The sequence below is a fragment of the Furipterus horrens genome, unplaced genomic scaffold (genome assembly GCF_987537825.1).
Source record: "Furipterus horrens unplaced genomic scaffold, mFurHor1.1.pri manual_scaffold_10, whole genome shotgun sequence".
Classification (NCBI taxonomy): Eukaryota; Metazoa; Chordata; class Mammalia; order Chiroptera; family Furipteridae; genus Furipterus; species Furipterus horrens.
The window spans coordinates 85,712,305-85,729,648 of NW_028327180.1; the positions used below are offsets into that span (position 1 = coordinate 85,712,305).

The following is a 17,344-nucleotide window of genomic DNA, read 5'->3' on the forward strand; positions in this document are numbered from 1 at the left end:
CAACCCGGGCCCGGAGTCCCGGGGGAGCTGTCGCTTCCTGGGACGCCCTCCCGGAGGTCCCCGACGAAGGGTAACGGTTCTGGGCCCCTGGCAAAAGGAGCCTTCAGGTGACCCCCGGCGGGCCCTGCGAGCCGCGGGAGCCAACCCCGGGGCCTGGAGCCGGGGAGAAAGGGGCTTTCCAGAGACGCGGGGCCGGGGACCGAAGGAGCGCAGCGGAGCGGAGCCGGGCCTCCCGGGCACGGGGCAGGGCAGCGCGTGCTCTGGAGACTGACTCTGGGACCCTCGGGTGCGGGGGCCTCAGCGACTGCCCCGCAGGGAGCGGGACCGCGGAGTGGCCTATAGGGGAGCCTACCCCCGAGAGGCCGGCCCGGGACGGGGAGATGAACGGCTTTAGCACCGAGGAGGACAGCCGCGAAGGGCCTCCCGCCGCCCCCGCTGCCGCCCCGGGCTACGGCCAGAGCTGCTGCCTCATCGAGGACGGTGAGCGCTGCGTCCGGCCGGCGGGCAACGCCTCCTTCAGCAAGAGGGTCCAGAAGAGCATCTCGCAGAAGAAACTCAAACTGGACATCGACAAGAGCGTGAGTACCCCGCCCCCCGCCCCCTGCCGGTCCCCGCGCCCGCGCTCCGGGCCACTGCTCCCCGAACTACGGCGGGACTCCGGGGCCCTCCCCGCCCTGGGCCTCGCTGCCCTTTATCTGAAAACGGAGGAGCTGGACTCGCGATTTCAAAGGCCGCTTCAGCGCTGACCTGCTCTCACTGGGATTCTGCCCGAACCCGGGAGATTGTGGCGCGGGGGTGGGTGTTCCGAGGACCCTTCCTGCCTGGGAAGATTGACAAGTTTTTAGCTTGTTTTATTGGTTTAGATACTGTAGCAGGGAGAGAAGGGCTCATTGCATTGACCCACGAAGCAGCAAGTACTGCGGCGGTGGGGATCAAGGGACCCGGTCTTCCCCAACTTCCCAGAGCACTGGTATTCCTTCGGAGGAGGAAAGGTGGCGGTTACTTCCCTGGCTGCCGCGGCCTCGGCTTCTGCAGGGGGTCGCAGGCAGCTGTAGGGAAATGGGGTTTTCAAGCATGTGGCAGAAATAAGGCCAAGATCAGGTCTTAGGAGGTGGCTTTTGCTGTCCAAGTGACTGGAAGGAAGAAAATCAACTTTTTTAGGGGTAGCATCTTTAGAAATGCCCAGTAGGAGGGGGATTTAAGTTTGAGGTGAGTTGCCCTGCGTTTTGAGCCTAACTATAGGAAAACTTTCCCCGTGTGATTTCACCTCTTCTAGTTAACAGCTCTCAAGATGCACCTGTTTCGTACCAACTAGGACCTTTTTAGTTTGACATCTGTTGCTGCAGCGTCTTGATTAGGAATTGGAAATGAGTTATGGGAGTATTTAATATTCAGGGAGACCGGCTAAGGTTCTTTCTCTTTTAGGACCAAAATTTCTCCACCGTTGGTGGAAATCTGAGACTGCTGGTTACACTTTTCCATTTCTGATTCTATGGGTGAAATGGAGGCCCAGAGACAGGCAGTGACAGTGCCAAAGTCACACAGCGCCTAACAGGCTGGTTAATTTCTCAAATCCATTATCTGATTTTCTTTCAAGACCTATGCATAAATCTTTAATAAGTAAAAAGTTGGCCTGCCCTTTCTTCCAGGCTCTTCCCTCCTGCCCCCAATTTTTAAAACTAATTATAATACTACATTTACAACTATTTTAAAATGGTAGGGTGTAGGTTAATGGCTTTCTTATTTCAAACTTCTATGAAAGAAAGAGGAAGGAAGAAAGGAAGAAAAGAAAGGGAGAAAAAGTACTCATCTGAGTGCAAACAACCAGCTAGACAGTAAGATGGTCCAGATTAGAACACAGGTTAAAGTGAAATGCTTAATACTCAGACAGTAATGAACTCAGCCTACCTTCTCTGTAGATTGTTGGGAGCCTTTGGGCAGCTTACCTTAATCATATTTTCTAGTACTTAAACAAAAGAAAGAAAGAAATGTCCAGTTCTTTAAAACCCTTGAATGCTGTCACATCTGAGTGATTGTGCTGTGGCCATTGGCATTGCACTGACCCAGTGGCCCCACCGGAAAACCTAGGTTGAGCGACGTAGACTGTTTCTCACACCCACTGGAAGAGAAGCAGCCTGAGGCTGACACTGGAGTTTCCAAAAGGTGATGCTGCTGAGGGAGGATGGTGTCGAGGTGGAACCGCTCACAGTTTGTTCCAAGGTGGTGTTGTAGAGTCATTCTTTCTGAAAGAGATTCTATTTCATTCTCACAGGCTTGGGCAGGAATTCAATTCCAAGGAACTGCAGTGTTACAAGAATTTCTAACTGTTGTGGAAAATGAAACAGGAAAAATAAACACAACAGCCCTAGCAACTACCCTCCTTCCTCCAACCCGCCCCCCGCCAAAGGCCACTGAGCTCTGAGATTTCTGAAAACCAGTGTGTACTTGAAAATAGTTGAGTAAAAATAATGACTATTGTCTTATAGAAAGGGTCTAGCAGAGAGCCTTTTTAAAAATAGCACCAAAAATCCCACTTGGGCAGTTTAACTCATTTCATGTAGACATTGGCAGTGTTCTGTGATATATTAAGATATAACATGCTTTCAAACAGTCCTCCAGTTGACATATTTCAGCCTTTTTTTCCCCCTCCCTGGGGAAAAGTGGAAGTTGAGAATAGTATAAGGAAAATGTTAAGACAGCAAAGGACAGGTGCCGTAGTTCAGAAGGCCTGAGTGACCTTAGCCAGGTCATTTTCCTACTCTGGGTGGCTTCAGTTTATCCCTCTAGAAAATGAGATTGGGGCCAGTGAGGTTGCACAGGTGCTTGCTGAGTCTTCACCCACCTAGCTTTCCGTTATTCTGGAGTCTTTACCTGAAATCTCTCAGCCACAGCTTCAGGAAGCCACCTCTTCTGCCTCTTCTCTTACCAAGTCTGGTACTGTGAATTGGAGGAGCAGCTTACGGTCCCAGGGTTTACACGTGGAACTGGCCAACAGGAGGGCCAGCTTCCTACCCAGAGAGAGAGTATGCTGTGAGCGTGCTCCCTTCCCTTATAGAAGCAGTATATGTATCAACTAGGCAGGATTCTTTGGGACGTGCGACACAAGCTGTGTCTGAAAGTCCTTTGATAGAGTTAAATCTGGCAAAGCCGTCCCAATTTGTAACCATATGTAAATGGTGACTTTTACTGGCCTAAACTGCTTTTAGACTCAAGGGATGCTTATGTTGATGCCACAGCATTTATTGAGCACTTGCTATTTGCAAGACACAATCATAGTATATAAACTACTCATGACTCACTAATTGAACTACATCAAAGTGATAGTTCATCTGAATAAAAAGGAGTTTTTGTTATTTTTCTTCATGAAAAGGCCTGAATTGATGGATGCTGGTTTGCTATCAACTTACTTTTTTCGTTAAGTACTTAAGGAACAAACTCAAACTCAGAAGCCTCTTGAGAACATCTGTGCAACATCTGTCTCAGGGTCAACAGCCCCAGTCACTTACACGGGCAGTTTCTGTTAGGGTGTGAATGGTTCCTCTAGTCAACCTGGTACCAGCACTCTTCAGCAGAACCTGTTCACATCGCAGCTGCTGTTCCCGCCTTCACTTACTATTCTGCCTCCAACCTGTATTAGAAAATCAGTAGTGGTATGCAGCTTCTTCTCTGTGGTTCCACCTTGTGAGAAGTCTGCTTCTCTCTTCACTTCTCTTTGTGGATTAGATGTGAAGTAATGCAGTAATAAGGAATTTATGCTCAGAAATAAAGTCTTTCAGAGAATCATCATCCTACTACAGTACCTGTTATCAATGTAAAAAAAGTGTGTCCCATATATTATTACCACAGTCCCTTTCTTGCTTTCCTAAGTTCTCAACTCCTACAGGTCACAAAATATGTCACTCTCAGCCTCAAAAACCTCAGGGACTATGTCTTATCTGAAGGAAAGTCAAAGCTGTTCTGATGTGCGCTCTTCACCCCAAATTTCTCCTTATGCTCTTTACATGGGTAGTCACCTCCACTTAAGACTGTCTACCTTGGGGCTCCCTCACTCACGCCTTCTGTCACCTTCATCTGGAAGTCTAATTCACAGCTCTCCTTTCCACCTGGAATGCTTCCTGTCTACATATAAATTCTCCCTTCCAGGAAGGGACATTCACCCCAACTATCTCTGCTGTGGGTCTCTGTTTGCTGAATCCAGACCATTGTTTTTAGATGAGCACTTGGTTTATAATACTCTCCCAGCGTGATGTTAGTGTTCTCTTTGTGGGTTTCTTATTCTGCACACCAGTAGGAAACTTGTGGAAATTATGGCCTGTAGCTTGTTCTCCATTCTCTCTCCAACGCCTTGAAGAGGCGAGAAGCCCATTAATCTGACAGATGCTGTTTCCATGGAATTGGCAACTCTGACTCTAATTTTCTTCCTATCAGGTAAGGCACCTGTATATCTGCGATTTCCACAAAAATTTCATCCAGAGTGTACGAAATAAAAGGAAGAGAAAGACAAGTGATGACGGTGGAGATTCTCCTGAACACGACACTGACATTCCTGAGGTAACAGTCAAACAAATCCACTTGAAGAAGCTGGAAGAAGGGGCTCTAATCTGATCCTTACCTCTGGCCTGGTCTGTTTTTTTGTGTCAAGAAGTAATTTTAGTCCCTTTGTTTTGCTGTGGTTTATTTGAAAACTGAATCATAGAATCAGAGTAATAGTGAATTTGAGAGCTAAAAGCTTAGAAATCGATTGGTCTGGCTGCCCCATCATTTTACAGGTGGAACAGGGACCCAAGGTCACACATACAGTTTGGGGCCCCAGTCCAGGGCCCTTTTCAGTAGGCCATGCTGCCTTTCCTTCAAGAAAACCATGACAAATGGTTAAATACAACCATGGTGTCAAGTGTTCTGAAACTTTGCTTTTGTCTTTAAAGTTGGAGACTAAGTTTGTATGGTTTGGGGGAAGTCACTTCCCCTCTGTTTTCTCATCTGCAAAATGAAGGTATAAGTTGTCAGTTCATACTAGCTCTGATATGCAATAACTCTCTGATTCCTGTTCCAGGTTTGTTCCCAAGTCACTTACACTGGACCCCAGGGGTTTTCAACCCCGGCACTATGACATTTGTGGCCAGTTAACTCTTTGTTGTGGGGCTGTTTAGTGAATTGTGGGATGATTAGCAGCCTCCTTGTATTCTGTCCACTGGATGCCAGTCATACCATTCCCTGAGTCATAATCTTCACAGAATGTCTCCAGACACTGATGAATGTCCTGGGGGTGTGGGGGCAGGCAGAATCGTCCCATGTTGAGAACCACTGCACTAGACCATGTGACTTAGGCCTCTTATACCAGAAGGCCACCTTTCCTTCAAGGAGCCAGCATCTATTAAGCAAGGCTACAGGAAGGAATACGTATTGGATTTTTTTCTATTGAAATTGTTTTCACTTAAGACTCAGCAAAGAACTGTTTATAGTGTACATTGACTATTTGATGCATGAATATTTCATAAGGCAACTGCCTGCTAGCACTCAGTGAAAATGACTAGGAAAAGAACGAGTAGGCGAGCCTTTGTTTGCAGATGAGGAAACCTTTGAAAATACATCCCTTTCCACCCACCCCTCCCTGTGTCCACTTTCTAAGCATTGGTTTAGGTTTAATGTATCTTTTGATTGCCTTTAGCATTATTATATTTTATAAAGAAACGGATTATGCAATTTCTATATGCTTTTCCCAAAAAATAAGGGTTGAGGAATGTTTTGTAAAGAACAGAGGACTTTGGTCCCTCATATTGATCATTCATTTTGTTTTTAAGTGCTCTCCACCTGCCTGAAGCAAGAACATCTCTTTTAGAGGCAGGTAAAGGCAGCCCAACTTTCTGGGCCTTCAATGTTTCATGACTGTGCAGCTTTCCTCTCTTCCTGTGTTAGAAGAAAATGGGGAGGGTCCTTTCCCCTCTATTATCCAGTCATCTGCAGAGACCCTGACCCTAACCTGCTGATGTGTACACTTGCCACAGTAGCCTTTGAGCTTTCTATGGAGGGTTGCTAAGGATTCTAATACCTGAAGGCTAAGCCTAGGAAAGAACTGTTTGAGAATAACAGTACTTCCCACTGTACTTCATGCCCCTCTATCCAGTCTGCTGACAAGCTTTGGTCTGTCTTCCTCCAGGATGTCTGTCTGGATTTTCCTTTACTCTCCATGCCTGGTGTACCCCTCTACCATCTCCACCCCCTCCAAAGCTTCACGTCATCATCTCACTCTGGCTTGTTGCTACAGCATCTCCCTCTGCCTGCCCCCCGCCCATCAAACCGCCACTAGATCCATCTTCCTGGAACATCACTCGTCATGCTACCATCCAGTCTCATTGTTTAACCCATTGGGATTGCCCGTGACCCCCTAGCCCATCTATTTGTCTCCTGGCTTTCTGTGCTCATGATCTTCTCCTTCACCCCCTACTCTTGCTCTGTTCCTCACTGTCTTTCTTAACCCTGCCTCTCCTTAGCTTAGGTTTCACCGCTTCCATCAGCCTTCTGGGACCGCCCTTCCCCAGCTGGAACTCTCCTTCCACTGTTTTTGTCCTCCCAGCCAGTTATTAGTCCTCAATGGACCATTTCTAAGACTTCTTTGTAGCCCTCCCCATCCCCACCCCTACCTAGTTTAGTGCTAGGCACATAGTGGGCTCTTGGTGAGGGGTGGCTGGTCAGGTGATGGATAATGTGTATCTCCTCTTCTCCCCAGGTCGATCTGTTCCAGCTACAGGTGAACACTCTACGACGTTATAAACGACACTACAAATTGCAGACCAGACCAGGCTTCAATAAGGCCCAGTTAGCAGAAGTAGGTAGCCCACATTGTGCTCTGAAAAGAAAGAGCCAGCATTGTGCTTCTGATGATGATCTTGAGTCTTTACTGCTCTGCCTGCCTGTTGATCATAATCCCCTCTAGCTCTGCAAGCAACTTTCTGTTCTCTCTTTTGCACAATTTAGAATCCTACAGCTTTAGATTTTCTTAAAAGAAAGGCTCTGGTTTTCATAAAAGAAACCACGGCACAGAGAGGAAAAGACTTGCTTAAAATCACGCAGCAAATTGGTGTGATTCCAGAATTGAGCCTGAAACCTCAGGACTCCTGATTCTAAGTCCTAAGTGTTCTTTCATTTGCTTGTTTGAATCTTGTTTTATAAGATTCTTTATAGATATGTTTCTTCCTGCATATCAGGTTTGTCAGATTAATCATCCCAAAACCTTCACTCATGTTCTGTAGGAGCTATTTTTCTGGTTTTTTTCCCTTGATTTATTCTACTCTGATATTGGTAATGGAAATATTTATTGCAGTGAATGGAGCCCAAGAAATTTTTCTCCTGCTCTGAGTTCTTAACATAGTTTGGATGGTGGGAAATGCTCCAATGGCCATTATTTTAATATACTGAGAGCCTGGCTTAATACTTCTGTCCTGTTGGCACTTGTGTGGGTACCCTCTCATCCCGCTTTTCTAACTGTTGTAGAAAATGTGGAAAATGGAGAAAGGAAAAATATAATCCTACTGTCCAGAGATAACCACTCTGTAGTTCTTTCTCTGACTCTTTTTTTCTCTCCTAGCCACTCAGCCCATTCAGAGGTTTTTATAAAGCTCACAGCCCCACTGAATTTTGGTCTTTCCTTTAGAGTTATATTGCCGATCCATCGTTTTTTCTTAAACTTCTCCTTTACCACCATCCAAATAAAACATAGAAGCACACAAGCCTTTCCTAATTACAATTTCATTACCCATTTGCCAGTATTCACCCCTAGTGGAAGGGGTAGGATAAGGCGGGGCAAGAGGAAACGTGTTCTTAGCACATCGTTGACCAGCAATTTCATATAAAAGCTATCCCATATCACTGGCTATTTTTTCGTAATTGAATATGAAAATGAAACAATCTAAATAAACTTCAGTATACTTTATACATAATGTATTGAAATAAAACTATGTACATATCTTCTATATAATTTTTAATAACTTTTTTGGTATAATAAAGCTATATAGCAGTTTATCGTGCTTGAAAACACAAGTTTATTTGTGACTGGTCAGCAATGTGTTAAGGCTTATAAAATAAAGGAAAGTTTCAGGAATAGAGAGTAAATGATAGATTTTTTCTTTAAATCTTGTGTGTCTTTCAAAACGAACTCTTAGGTAACATACATCTATTCCGTTGGCTGTTCATTTAGCATGTTTTTTAAATATTTATTTATTTATTTATTTTTAGAGACATGGGAAGGGAGGGAGAAAGAGAGGGAGAGAAACATCAATTGGTAGCACATATGCCCCAACTAGGAATCAAACCTGCGACCCAGGCATGTGCCTGACCGGGAATTGAATCAGAGACCTTTTGCTTTGGGGAATGACACCCAGGCAACTGAGCCACACTGGTCAGGTCTTATTTGACATAATTTTTAAAAAGACACTTTGCAGCCCTGGCCTGTGGTGGCTCAGTGGATTGAACACTGACTGGCCTGTGAACAGAAGGGTCGCCGGTTCGATTCCCAGTCAGGATATATACCTTGTGTTGCAGGCCAGGTCCCCAGCTGGGGACATGGGAGAGGCAACCAATCTCTCACACAACAGTGTTTCTCTCTCTCTCTCTCTGTCTCCCTTGCAACCCTTCTCTAAATAATTAAAATCTTTAAAAAAGGAAAAGGCACTTTGTTGTCAAGTTCCGGAGCCTGAGAGGTTATGGTAGCAGTTGGCCAACCAGAACAGTCCCAGTCTCCTCCTCCATGAGAATGACCTTGAGATCATGCCATCATGGGTAGTTGGCTGCCACTAACATAGAACGTGGGAGCGTTGAGGGTTAAAGTCCTGCTTTTGGAAGCCTGGAAACCAAATCACCTAAACCCCAGGGGGAGAAAGGCAGTCTGAGTTCTGCAGCTCTGGCAGCAGCTTCCTGCCTCCTCTTTTGCACAATTTAGAATTCATGGCCCTAATTTATGCATGGTGTGTGTGTGTGTGTGTTTTTACCACCATGTAGACTGTGAGTCGACACTTCAGGAACATACCTGTGAATGAAAAAGAGACCCTTGCCTACTTCATCTACATGGTGAAGAGTAACAAGAGCAGACTGGACCAGAAATCAGAGGGCGGCAAGCAGCTTGAGTGAGGATGAAGCACATCTTCCAGGAGTGAAGCAGAATGCTTAATGCACAGGTGATATCTGCTACATTTAAGCCCATAAAGACTCTTAAGTTTTATTTTAAATAAAAAAGTTTGGATGATAAATACTGTAAATCTTTTTGGTCAGGAGGATTATATTCTGATTCAGCATGTGTATACAAAGACTTTCTTTTAAGGCAACTACTGGGCTGAAATAAACAAGATCATAGAAAGAATTTTTTAAAAACTATGTATTGCAACATTCAAAAAAGCATTAAGTCAGTGCTACTGGAAATAAGGGATAACAAAGATTTTGGTAGTCACCTTGTAATCCCATGCTGCTACGAGTGAGGTGTAGCCCTGTGACAGCAGCAGAGTACAGGAGATGGTAGAGGTGGATGAGCAGACCCCAGTGCTGAGGGTGTGGGTGCCCCGCCTTGTTGCAGGCTCTGTCGTTTATCAGCAAATCAGTTCGACCCTGGTCCCCCTCGCTGGCTCTGTGCCTTCCACACAGTAGGCACTCAGTCAGCATTTGTTGGCTAACTGAGCTGTCACTAACAGTGCCAGCCTTGTAACACCTGCTTCACACCTCTAGTTAATGAGACCTCTGCCATTTCTGTGGTTTACCACTTCACTTCTAGAATGTGGAGGAAATCCTGATGCACCGACAAGAGGTTTCACAGCAAATGAGTACTTCAGACAGTCGCCTGTGCCAAGCTGTATTTGTGGAGGTTCCAGAAACACAGGGGCAGAGACCTCGCAGGAGATGTGGCCCTTTGCATACCCTCCTGTGCTGCATTCTCTGGGGTGAAGTTGTGTATTATGACTTCAGCCATTCTCCTGGGCCATAAATGCTTTGGCAAATGGAGACACTTAGAGGTTTGGGGCTCATGTTTTCAGAAGTACTAATCCATAGTTCACAACCACCAAGAAAGCTGCGGAGGATCATGTGATTCCTGGTCACAACTCCAGCTCTGGGGTAGAAGTCTGTCTGGCCTTGATGTCCTGGGCTCAGGGGTCAGCGACAAATCATGGGTTTGAGCAACAAAGGTCAGTGCCATCTGATGCTCATGTTTATGAGCAACTTGCCTCCCTTTTAGGGAGAAAGATTGCTGACATGATTTAAGTATTAATAATTACCCGATTTTTCTTAAGTTCAAAAACTCAGCTTCCTCTATCTAATTATGTCGTAGCCAAAGTATCCTTTGAAAACAAAGCTTTATATCCAAAATTCTGATTTTCCAAAATTTTCTAATCAGTGTGTTGGGGGCATAAGGTGTGGAGAGGAAATGGGAGAAAAAGAGAGGGACGTGAATGCTAATTTCTGACCATCTTGACATCCACTGCGGTCAAAAATATCATTTTCTTACTTGGTTTTCAATCTGAGTTCTTTCTTTTGCCTTAAATACTAAAAGGAGCGGTGGACAGCCTGGCCTGGCAGAGCATTAATGTCTCAGGTCGCTTGACCTGAGTATCAGCACAGAGAAGTCAGAATGAAAATCCCCACTGAGCAGGCTGGTGGATTCAGTTCTGTGGAGCAGAGTTACACGCTTTCTATGAGCTGGGGACGGGGCCACCACTCCCCCTAAAACGCAGCGTGTTCCGTTGCAGCAAAGCTTTCACCTGTGTTTAAAATGCATGTCTCGCAGATTGCATTTTTTAAATGTGTATAAATGAATGTACATAGAGCATACTCTAGACTATGAGGGGTCTTATTTTAATACACCTGGCTATGGATGGCACATCAGGGTGCTGAGTGTCTTAGTCATTCAGATCCAGTATGTATTTAGAGATTGTCTCACTACTTATAGCTGAAGGATGTTGATGTGTAGACATCAAGAAGGCTCAAAGGTGTGTGGTTTATCTAGGTTTTATTTCTGAGAGGCTGAATTGGAAAGGTTGATGGTGTTCAACACCAAGTCCCCTTTTTCAGGGGGCATTTATGTATTCTCATCAGACTGAAATCTGGGGGCAGCTGGGCCTGTAGGTTAAGGCATTGGAAACCTGCTCTCTGGAAATGTCCTTATCTTATTGAAGAAGAAGATGTATCTGATGTTTAAACCAAAATGATGAATGTGTAGGTCAAGTCACAGTTTTTCTAACAGCCAATCTGTTTGCCCAGTTGAGAGAGACAGCGGAACATTTCTGTAAAAGAATATGGTGTTAGGATCCATCTGTTCAAGTGTCTGTAAGAATGCTTTTGTTCCAAAGTGAAGCCTGGGGAAACTCCACATTCAGCCAGGTGCTGTGTGCACCTGAGTCGCATGCTGTCTTTCCTCTAAAGAGAGCTGCTTTTGAAAAGTGGAGATTGTGGGTATCTTTTTCAGCTTTGAAAACACATTAGGTGAGAGAAAAGACAAAGCTATCTGAACTTACTTTTGTCTTATGTGCAGAAGTCTGTTCCTTCATCAAACCACTAAACCACTTGCCTTAGTCTCTTCTGCAGTTTCCCATGGCTTGATCTGGGGGCAGGAGACTTTTCTGCCTGTTGGAAATGGCCAGGCCCTCCAGGGCAACTGGGTCAGGCTTCAGGGAGCAGTGGGGTTTGGGGAAAGCTGTGTCCATCTTGGCTACCTGCATTTTTATGCCACCTGTCAAGGACTGTTGCGCTTCTCTCCACCTGTAACATTGCAACATTGCCTTTTCTCCTCTCGGTGCTCCTGGGCAAAACTGGAATTTGAAATAGAACTGGTGTTGTCTTCTTAAAGAATACGGTTCCTGCCTCAGTTCTGGAATGATGGTTCTTCACCTGCCCTGAAGGTTGTCACATGCAAATGCCAGTATCCTGCTGTTCATGTTGCTTCATTTTAAGGTTTTTTAAAAAACCAAAGGACAAACTTCTCATCTCAACGAACAGACTCCTAGGTTGGCAATAGCACCTGAAAACAATCATAACTGAATCTCATCAAAGATTGAAACTGAAGATTCAAGACTAGTGTTGTAAAAAGAAGAGGAATTTCACTTAATGTGTTACAGCCGCCAAGTTGCTAGATGTTCCTGTCATGGCTAAATATTCACTGCTAGCCTGCTGGAGAACAGATATTAATAAGTTGTTTACAGCTGGAATGTTGCATCTAACCCGGGCATTTCAGTGGTTTATTTTTTGGGAACTTTTCTGTTAATATCCTACAGGACAACTGCCTGGTGGAAGGGAGAAGGTAGGAAAAGAAGTTTAGCTTACTCTGGGGGCCTCGCCTATTGAAATAGGCTGTCTCAACCTAGTGTAGTTGCTTCATAGAAATCATCTGAAGGTCCTCAGTCAGTACAATGACAAGATCTAAAAGCTGGGAAAGGGGCTTTAAGTCACCCAATCCAGTCTCCCCATAGGTGCTGACATTCTTCCTACAACCGTCCCACCAAGGGTTTGAGCAGTCTGGACTTAAACATCTCTGAGGACAGAGAACTCACTACCTCCCAGGGGTGTCTGGTTCTATCTTTGTAAACCTCTGGCTTTTCTACATTCTCTGTAACTTCCATCTGAGTCTCTGCCTAATGAGGGCCACATGGAACATGCTTATCTTAGCCAAGGACCTAATGCTTGCTGACACTGTCCCAGGGCATAAAAATCGGTTTTTGTTTTGTTTTGTTTTTTTTACTTTTAAAATGAAATTTTATTCATGAGAAAAATGGAATTATTTTTTTTAATTTTTCAATAATCCTGCTAATATCCTTTAAGACCACTTTTTCTTAATTGAATTTCTGATCCATTGTTTTTCATTTAAACATTGTAAAATTTAAATCTGTGTACATTTTAACTAGTAGAATTAGTCATAAAAATACAGTAAACACATTAAATCTTCACCCAAACATTTCAAAAACCAAAACAGGTTACTGTCTAAATCTGGTCACATTCTTTTTAGTCAAAGTGATGTATTCTTAAATTCAATTTTCTTCGATGGAATAAAAAAGTCTCCTGATATGCTTTTCTAAGTTAACTCTTAGCAAACTTTTGTGATAAAATGTTATCAGGAGGTAATTAAAAGGATACTGTTCTTATCAGGAAACAATCTAAAGAATATAGGTCTCATCTCTGGAAAGCTTAAGTCAATAACATGATATCAATTCTACAAATGCCCTACTGATTGGGTGTAGAAAAAAACCAGCATGGGTGTTTGTGTTATAAGTGAACCATTCCTCCCTTCTGAATCAGTGGACCTTGGATTAAGCTCTGTAGTGAGATTCACTTGACAAATATTGAATGTCTACTACCTACAAATTTCTAAATTCAGCATTATGGTTTGCCTATCCAACTATGGCTATCTACCTCACTACTTGTGTCTGCACTATTTTTATTCTACATTAAAACAGCAACAATGTAAACAACCTTTAGGAGTTTACTAACATTCCCTGAATCAGAGGTTATTACAATGCTGCCCATCACTTTGCTCATGAGATGAAACACTACACACTTCCTCATGCAATTCCCCTTCGTATGTGGGCAGAAAAAGAACATTGGCTAGTTCTTCAGGTATAAGTGCAGAACTATACTGCTACTACAACAAGCTGATTTTGGAATTATAACTTGAGAAATTTACAGGATGCAACAGTAAAAAGAAGTGTAGAATAGCTGACATTCAAGTACTTTAATCACTATAGTCAGTATCACTTGACTCCAACCTCATTGGTTCAGGTGGAAATAATCTTCACACCAAATTCTTGTATCTATATCTAAGACAACAGATATAGCGATTGATAGCGCTCACACAGATCTTCCAGTCATGTCCACTTTCTGTGAGATCCAAATTCGGGAAGACGTCTTGGAGAAACTCTCGGAGAGCATTAATCCTGTTGGGGTTAAGGGCACACAAGCCGTGCCCCTGACTGCCATAGACATTACTTTTTATCAGAACATCCTCTGTAAACAGGGAGAGAATAAGGTATTTGGCTGACAATTCTGGGGAAACCTTCCTTTTTGCTATCCTCAGTACTGAATTTGGTAACTTTACATTTCTGCTTGGATCTCCAATATAATCCAGTGAATCACTAGTGAAAGGGTCTTCATCTCCTTCAGAGACAGAACTGCTGTTTAGCTGAGAATCCCCCATTGCTCCTGCTTCTGAGGCAGCTGCTTGCTGCAATAACCGAGAACTGCCTTTTCACCACCATCACTATCCCTTTCATAGTTCAAATTTGCAGACATTGGTATATCAGGATTGGTGGTGACAACAGTGTTTGAGTTTTTTCTTGCTTCAGAACGAAAATAGCGGATCAGAGCACTGATACAGGTAAGACAGGATCTCCATACTCTTCCATGCTCACTCAAATCATAGTTGGGAAAAATCGTTAGATACTCTCTTATTGCAGCCAACCTGTTTGGATCTAGGGGTTGACGGTTTCCAGGATTTGGCAGGTTCAAATTGGTAGCTACTGAGCTGCAAACCAGGACTTCCTTGGAGAACAAAGCACGAGCCAAGTAGCGAGCTGCATATTTAGGTTCAGGCTTCCTTTGCGCTTTCCTCAAATGCATCTTAAGAATTATGATATCTCTTTCTGGATCACCAAGATATGCCTCCTCCTCAGACATTGTGAGGCAGGAATCGGCCGGGAGAGCGTCCGGCTCAGCTTCTGCACCGTAGCTGGAGAGCAACCAGCCTATGACTGAAAGGCAACTGTGCCCTGGAGGAGGCTGTGGTAGCCTAAGGCGCGAAACCGTTAAAGTGTGAACACTTATGTCCAAAGGGCGGTCTTGCGGCTGCGCAGAAGAACCAACAATCGGTTTTCGAAAAGGAGCTGCTAGCAAATAGACACATTGGTGTCCTGGCTATTCAACATCTGAGTGTTGCTGCATTTAGTTCCTTGCTGGAGAACGCTGAGGAAACCCCATCAGCCTGGTTGCGCTCACTTGTTCTTGCCGAAGCAGAGGAAAGACGTCAGCAGAGCAGGGGTGCTATTGACCTGATGGGGAAAACCCAGCACAGAGGAGGCCTTAATTCTGTATTTGTCCCACGAAAACTGATGCTCACATCACTTATGAAAAATTTTAGCTAGAAAATGTTAAAATGTTGCTGAGGGCTTGTACCTTAAGATTCTTCACATACTATTTTTACCAGGAAAACAGCTTAGGAACTTGGGGGAGTGGGGGAACTACATGCCTCAATGTCAGAGATGTGCCATATTTTCAAGTTAGGAAGTCCTGTAAGGTTGGTATTGTCCAGTTCATTTTTAGAGATAGGGAAACTAAACTTCAAAAAAAACCTTGCTTGAGTCGCATGGCATTATCGGCACTAACCGCTTGTCCTCCGGACCTTTTCACTTTCTGACCTGCAGAATGATCGAATTCAGTCTAAGTGACCTGCCTCAGATTCCTGAGACCCTGCAACTGAGCAGAGGTTTCCAAGACCAACCTGCAGAACTCAAGGCTGAGTGAGTGATTAAGAAAGCAGTCAGCTGAGTTTTGCAAAACAAATGAGAGGAGCAAACAGAACTGCCTATAATTTAAGACTATTCAGAAGTGCCGGTGGGAGATTTAGTGTTGTGTTGGAATCTAAATTCTCATGAAATGGGCTTGCCCTGTGAGATCTGTTGGTCAGACTTCTGCCTTTCAGGTAGTCCTTGGGGCTTGTGTGATTCAGTTGGCCCTGACTAGACAGGCACAGCTCTGTGGCCTTGTGATTCGCAGCTTCCAGCCCCTGTTACTAAGCTAAGCATTTGAACTGAAGGACTGGTGAGCTCAAGATGCCCTGGGAAGCATGGTGCTTTAGGGGTGCCTTTTATATTCCTTTCATTTTATTACCGACTGTTTCCAAGTTTAGGGTTAGGGACTGTAAAGGTGATCAGATGTTTTCAGGTAGAATACAAACTGGGGCATGGTGGGAACTTTTCTTAAGGTAGAAATGTCTACGATCAGTTATTTCATCTAGCTTGCATCTTAAAACACAAACCCTTTGGTTGCTTTCACTTAATGAACACATCTTTGCCAATGACAGCGTTGTACAGGATCCCTGTTTTACATTATGCCCATCAGAGTGTTTGAGGGGTGTGGGTTTTCCTTCCATTTTGTAACTGCCTTATTGAAAAGCAAGTGCCCTTCCATTCCAGGCCTCCTCATATTGTATGTTTCCTGCCAAACTTGGGGGATCATTTGTATTTTAATTTTGTAATCTATGGCTCTGTACTGTTGAAAGACTCTCAATTCTGTGGGGTCTCCTTAGTAATGTATGTGACTTTTCATGTTGCAATACCACACAGGTGGGATGGCCCGACTTTCGCTCTTAATAAACGATCTGAATGAGTAACAAGAGACATACTCTGTTCTCTTTGAATGTCCACATGGAATTCGGTGCTTTCACTTTCTCGTTTGGCCCCTGGCTGCATAGTACAGTGATTGATGACAGCGGTCTTCCTCCTGGCCCGTGCACTCCCCCGCTCAGTCCCAGTGCACACTGAGTGAGTTTCAGTCACAGACATTTGGGCCCTGGCTTTGGACCTGCTCTCCCGCTCACTCACATGGAAAGAGACTGTGGTCCAGTAGCCTGAGTCTGAAACCTGAATGCTGCATAGCATACCAGGAACCCTGGGCAAATAGCTTCACTCTCTGGGTCTTCAGTTATCCACCTAGAAAACGAGAGTCCTGAGCAAACCAGATGAAGAACTGCAAATTGAAATTGTGCAGGGGGTGTGCTGCAAACTGGGAAACACAGGTCCCTGCTAAGGGCAGCCCGCCCTCCCCCCAGCTCCAGCCTGTTGTTCCACGTGGGAATGCCAGTTCTGTGTGGCCAGTTCTTACAGTTTGACAAGATGAGCTGGAAATATAGACTTTTGTGTAAATATCCCAATGTTTAAATGTCTCAAAAAAAGTATGTAACAGTTGGCACATCATCTGAGTGCTCGTTAGAAACCTCTGCCCCCTTCACCTACCAAGCCATGTGCTGAATCAGAATCCACTTTTTAACTAAGTCCCCAGGCATGACGTGGTTATCTGGCTGAGCTTTATTGGTGGAGGTCACTGAGGCCCCAGGGGATGAAGCCCCTTGCCCATCCAAGCCTCGGACATGGGTCTTTCACTTCAAATCTGTCACTAATGCCACTTTAGCACACCTCTGGCCTCAGCAGAATGAAAGGAAAGAAATGTAATGAATGTTTTGATCATGTGAACTAGAAATAATACATGCTAGCTCTGAAACTGTAAATAGCACCAAAATTTACAAAGTGTCCTTTCCTCTCCCCTCCCTCACTCTCCCATTCTACTCTCTTCTCAGTAGTGTGGAGGGTGACTTTTCAGGAGGCAT

The 17,344-nt window shown here is 44.5% G+C and overlaps 2 protein-coding genes across 2 annotated transcripts; one reads left to right on the forward strand and one right to left on the reverse strand.

The window, feature by feature from the left end:
- Positions 1-210: 210 nt before the first annotated feature.
- SAP30L (SAP30 like) lies at positions 211-9,338 on the forward strand. Its single transcript, XM_090288470.1, has 4 exons — positions 211-578; positions 4,429-4,551; positions 6,728-6,826; positions 8,995-9,338. The coding sequence occupies exons 1-4, from the start codon at positions 381-383 to the stop codon at positions 9,121-9,123; spliced, it is 549 nt and encodes a 182-aa protein (XP_090144596.1). The 5' UTR covers positions 211-380; the 3' UTR covers positions 9,124-9,338.
- Positions 9,339-13,759: 4,421 nt separating this feature from the next.
- BEND2 (BEN domain containing 2) lies at positions 13,760-14,640 on the reverse strand. Its single transcript, XM_090290264.1, has 2 exons — positions 14,313-14,640; positions 13,760-14,121 (listed from the first exon to the last, which is right to left on the reverse strand). The coding sequence occupies exons 1-2, from the start codon at positions 14,638-14,640 to the stop codon at positions 13,760-13,762; spliced, it is 690 nt and encodes a 229-aa protein (XP_090146390.1).
- Positions 14,641-17,344: the final 2,704 nt, after the last annotated feature.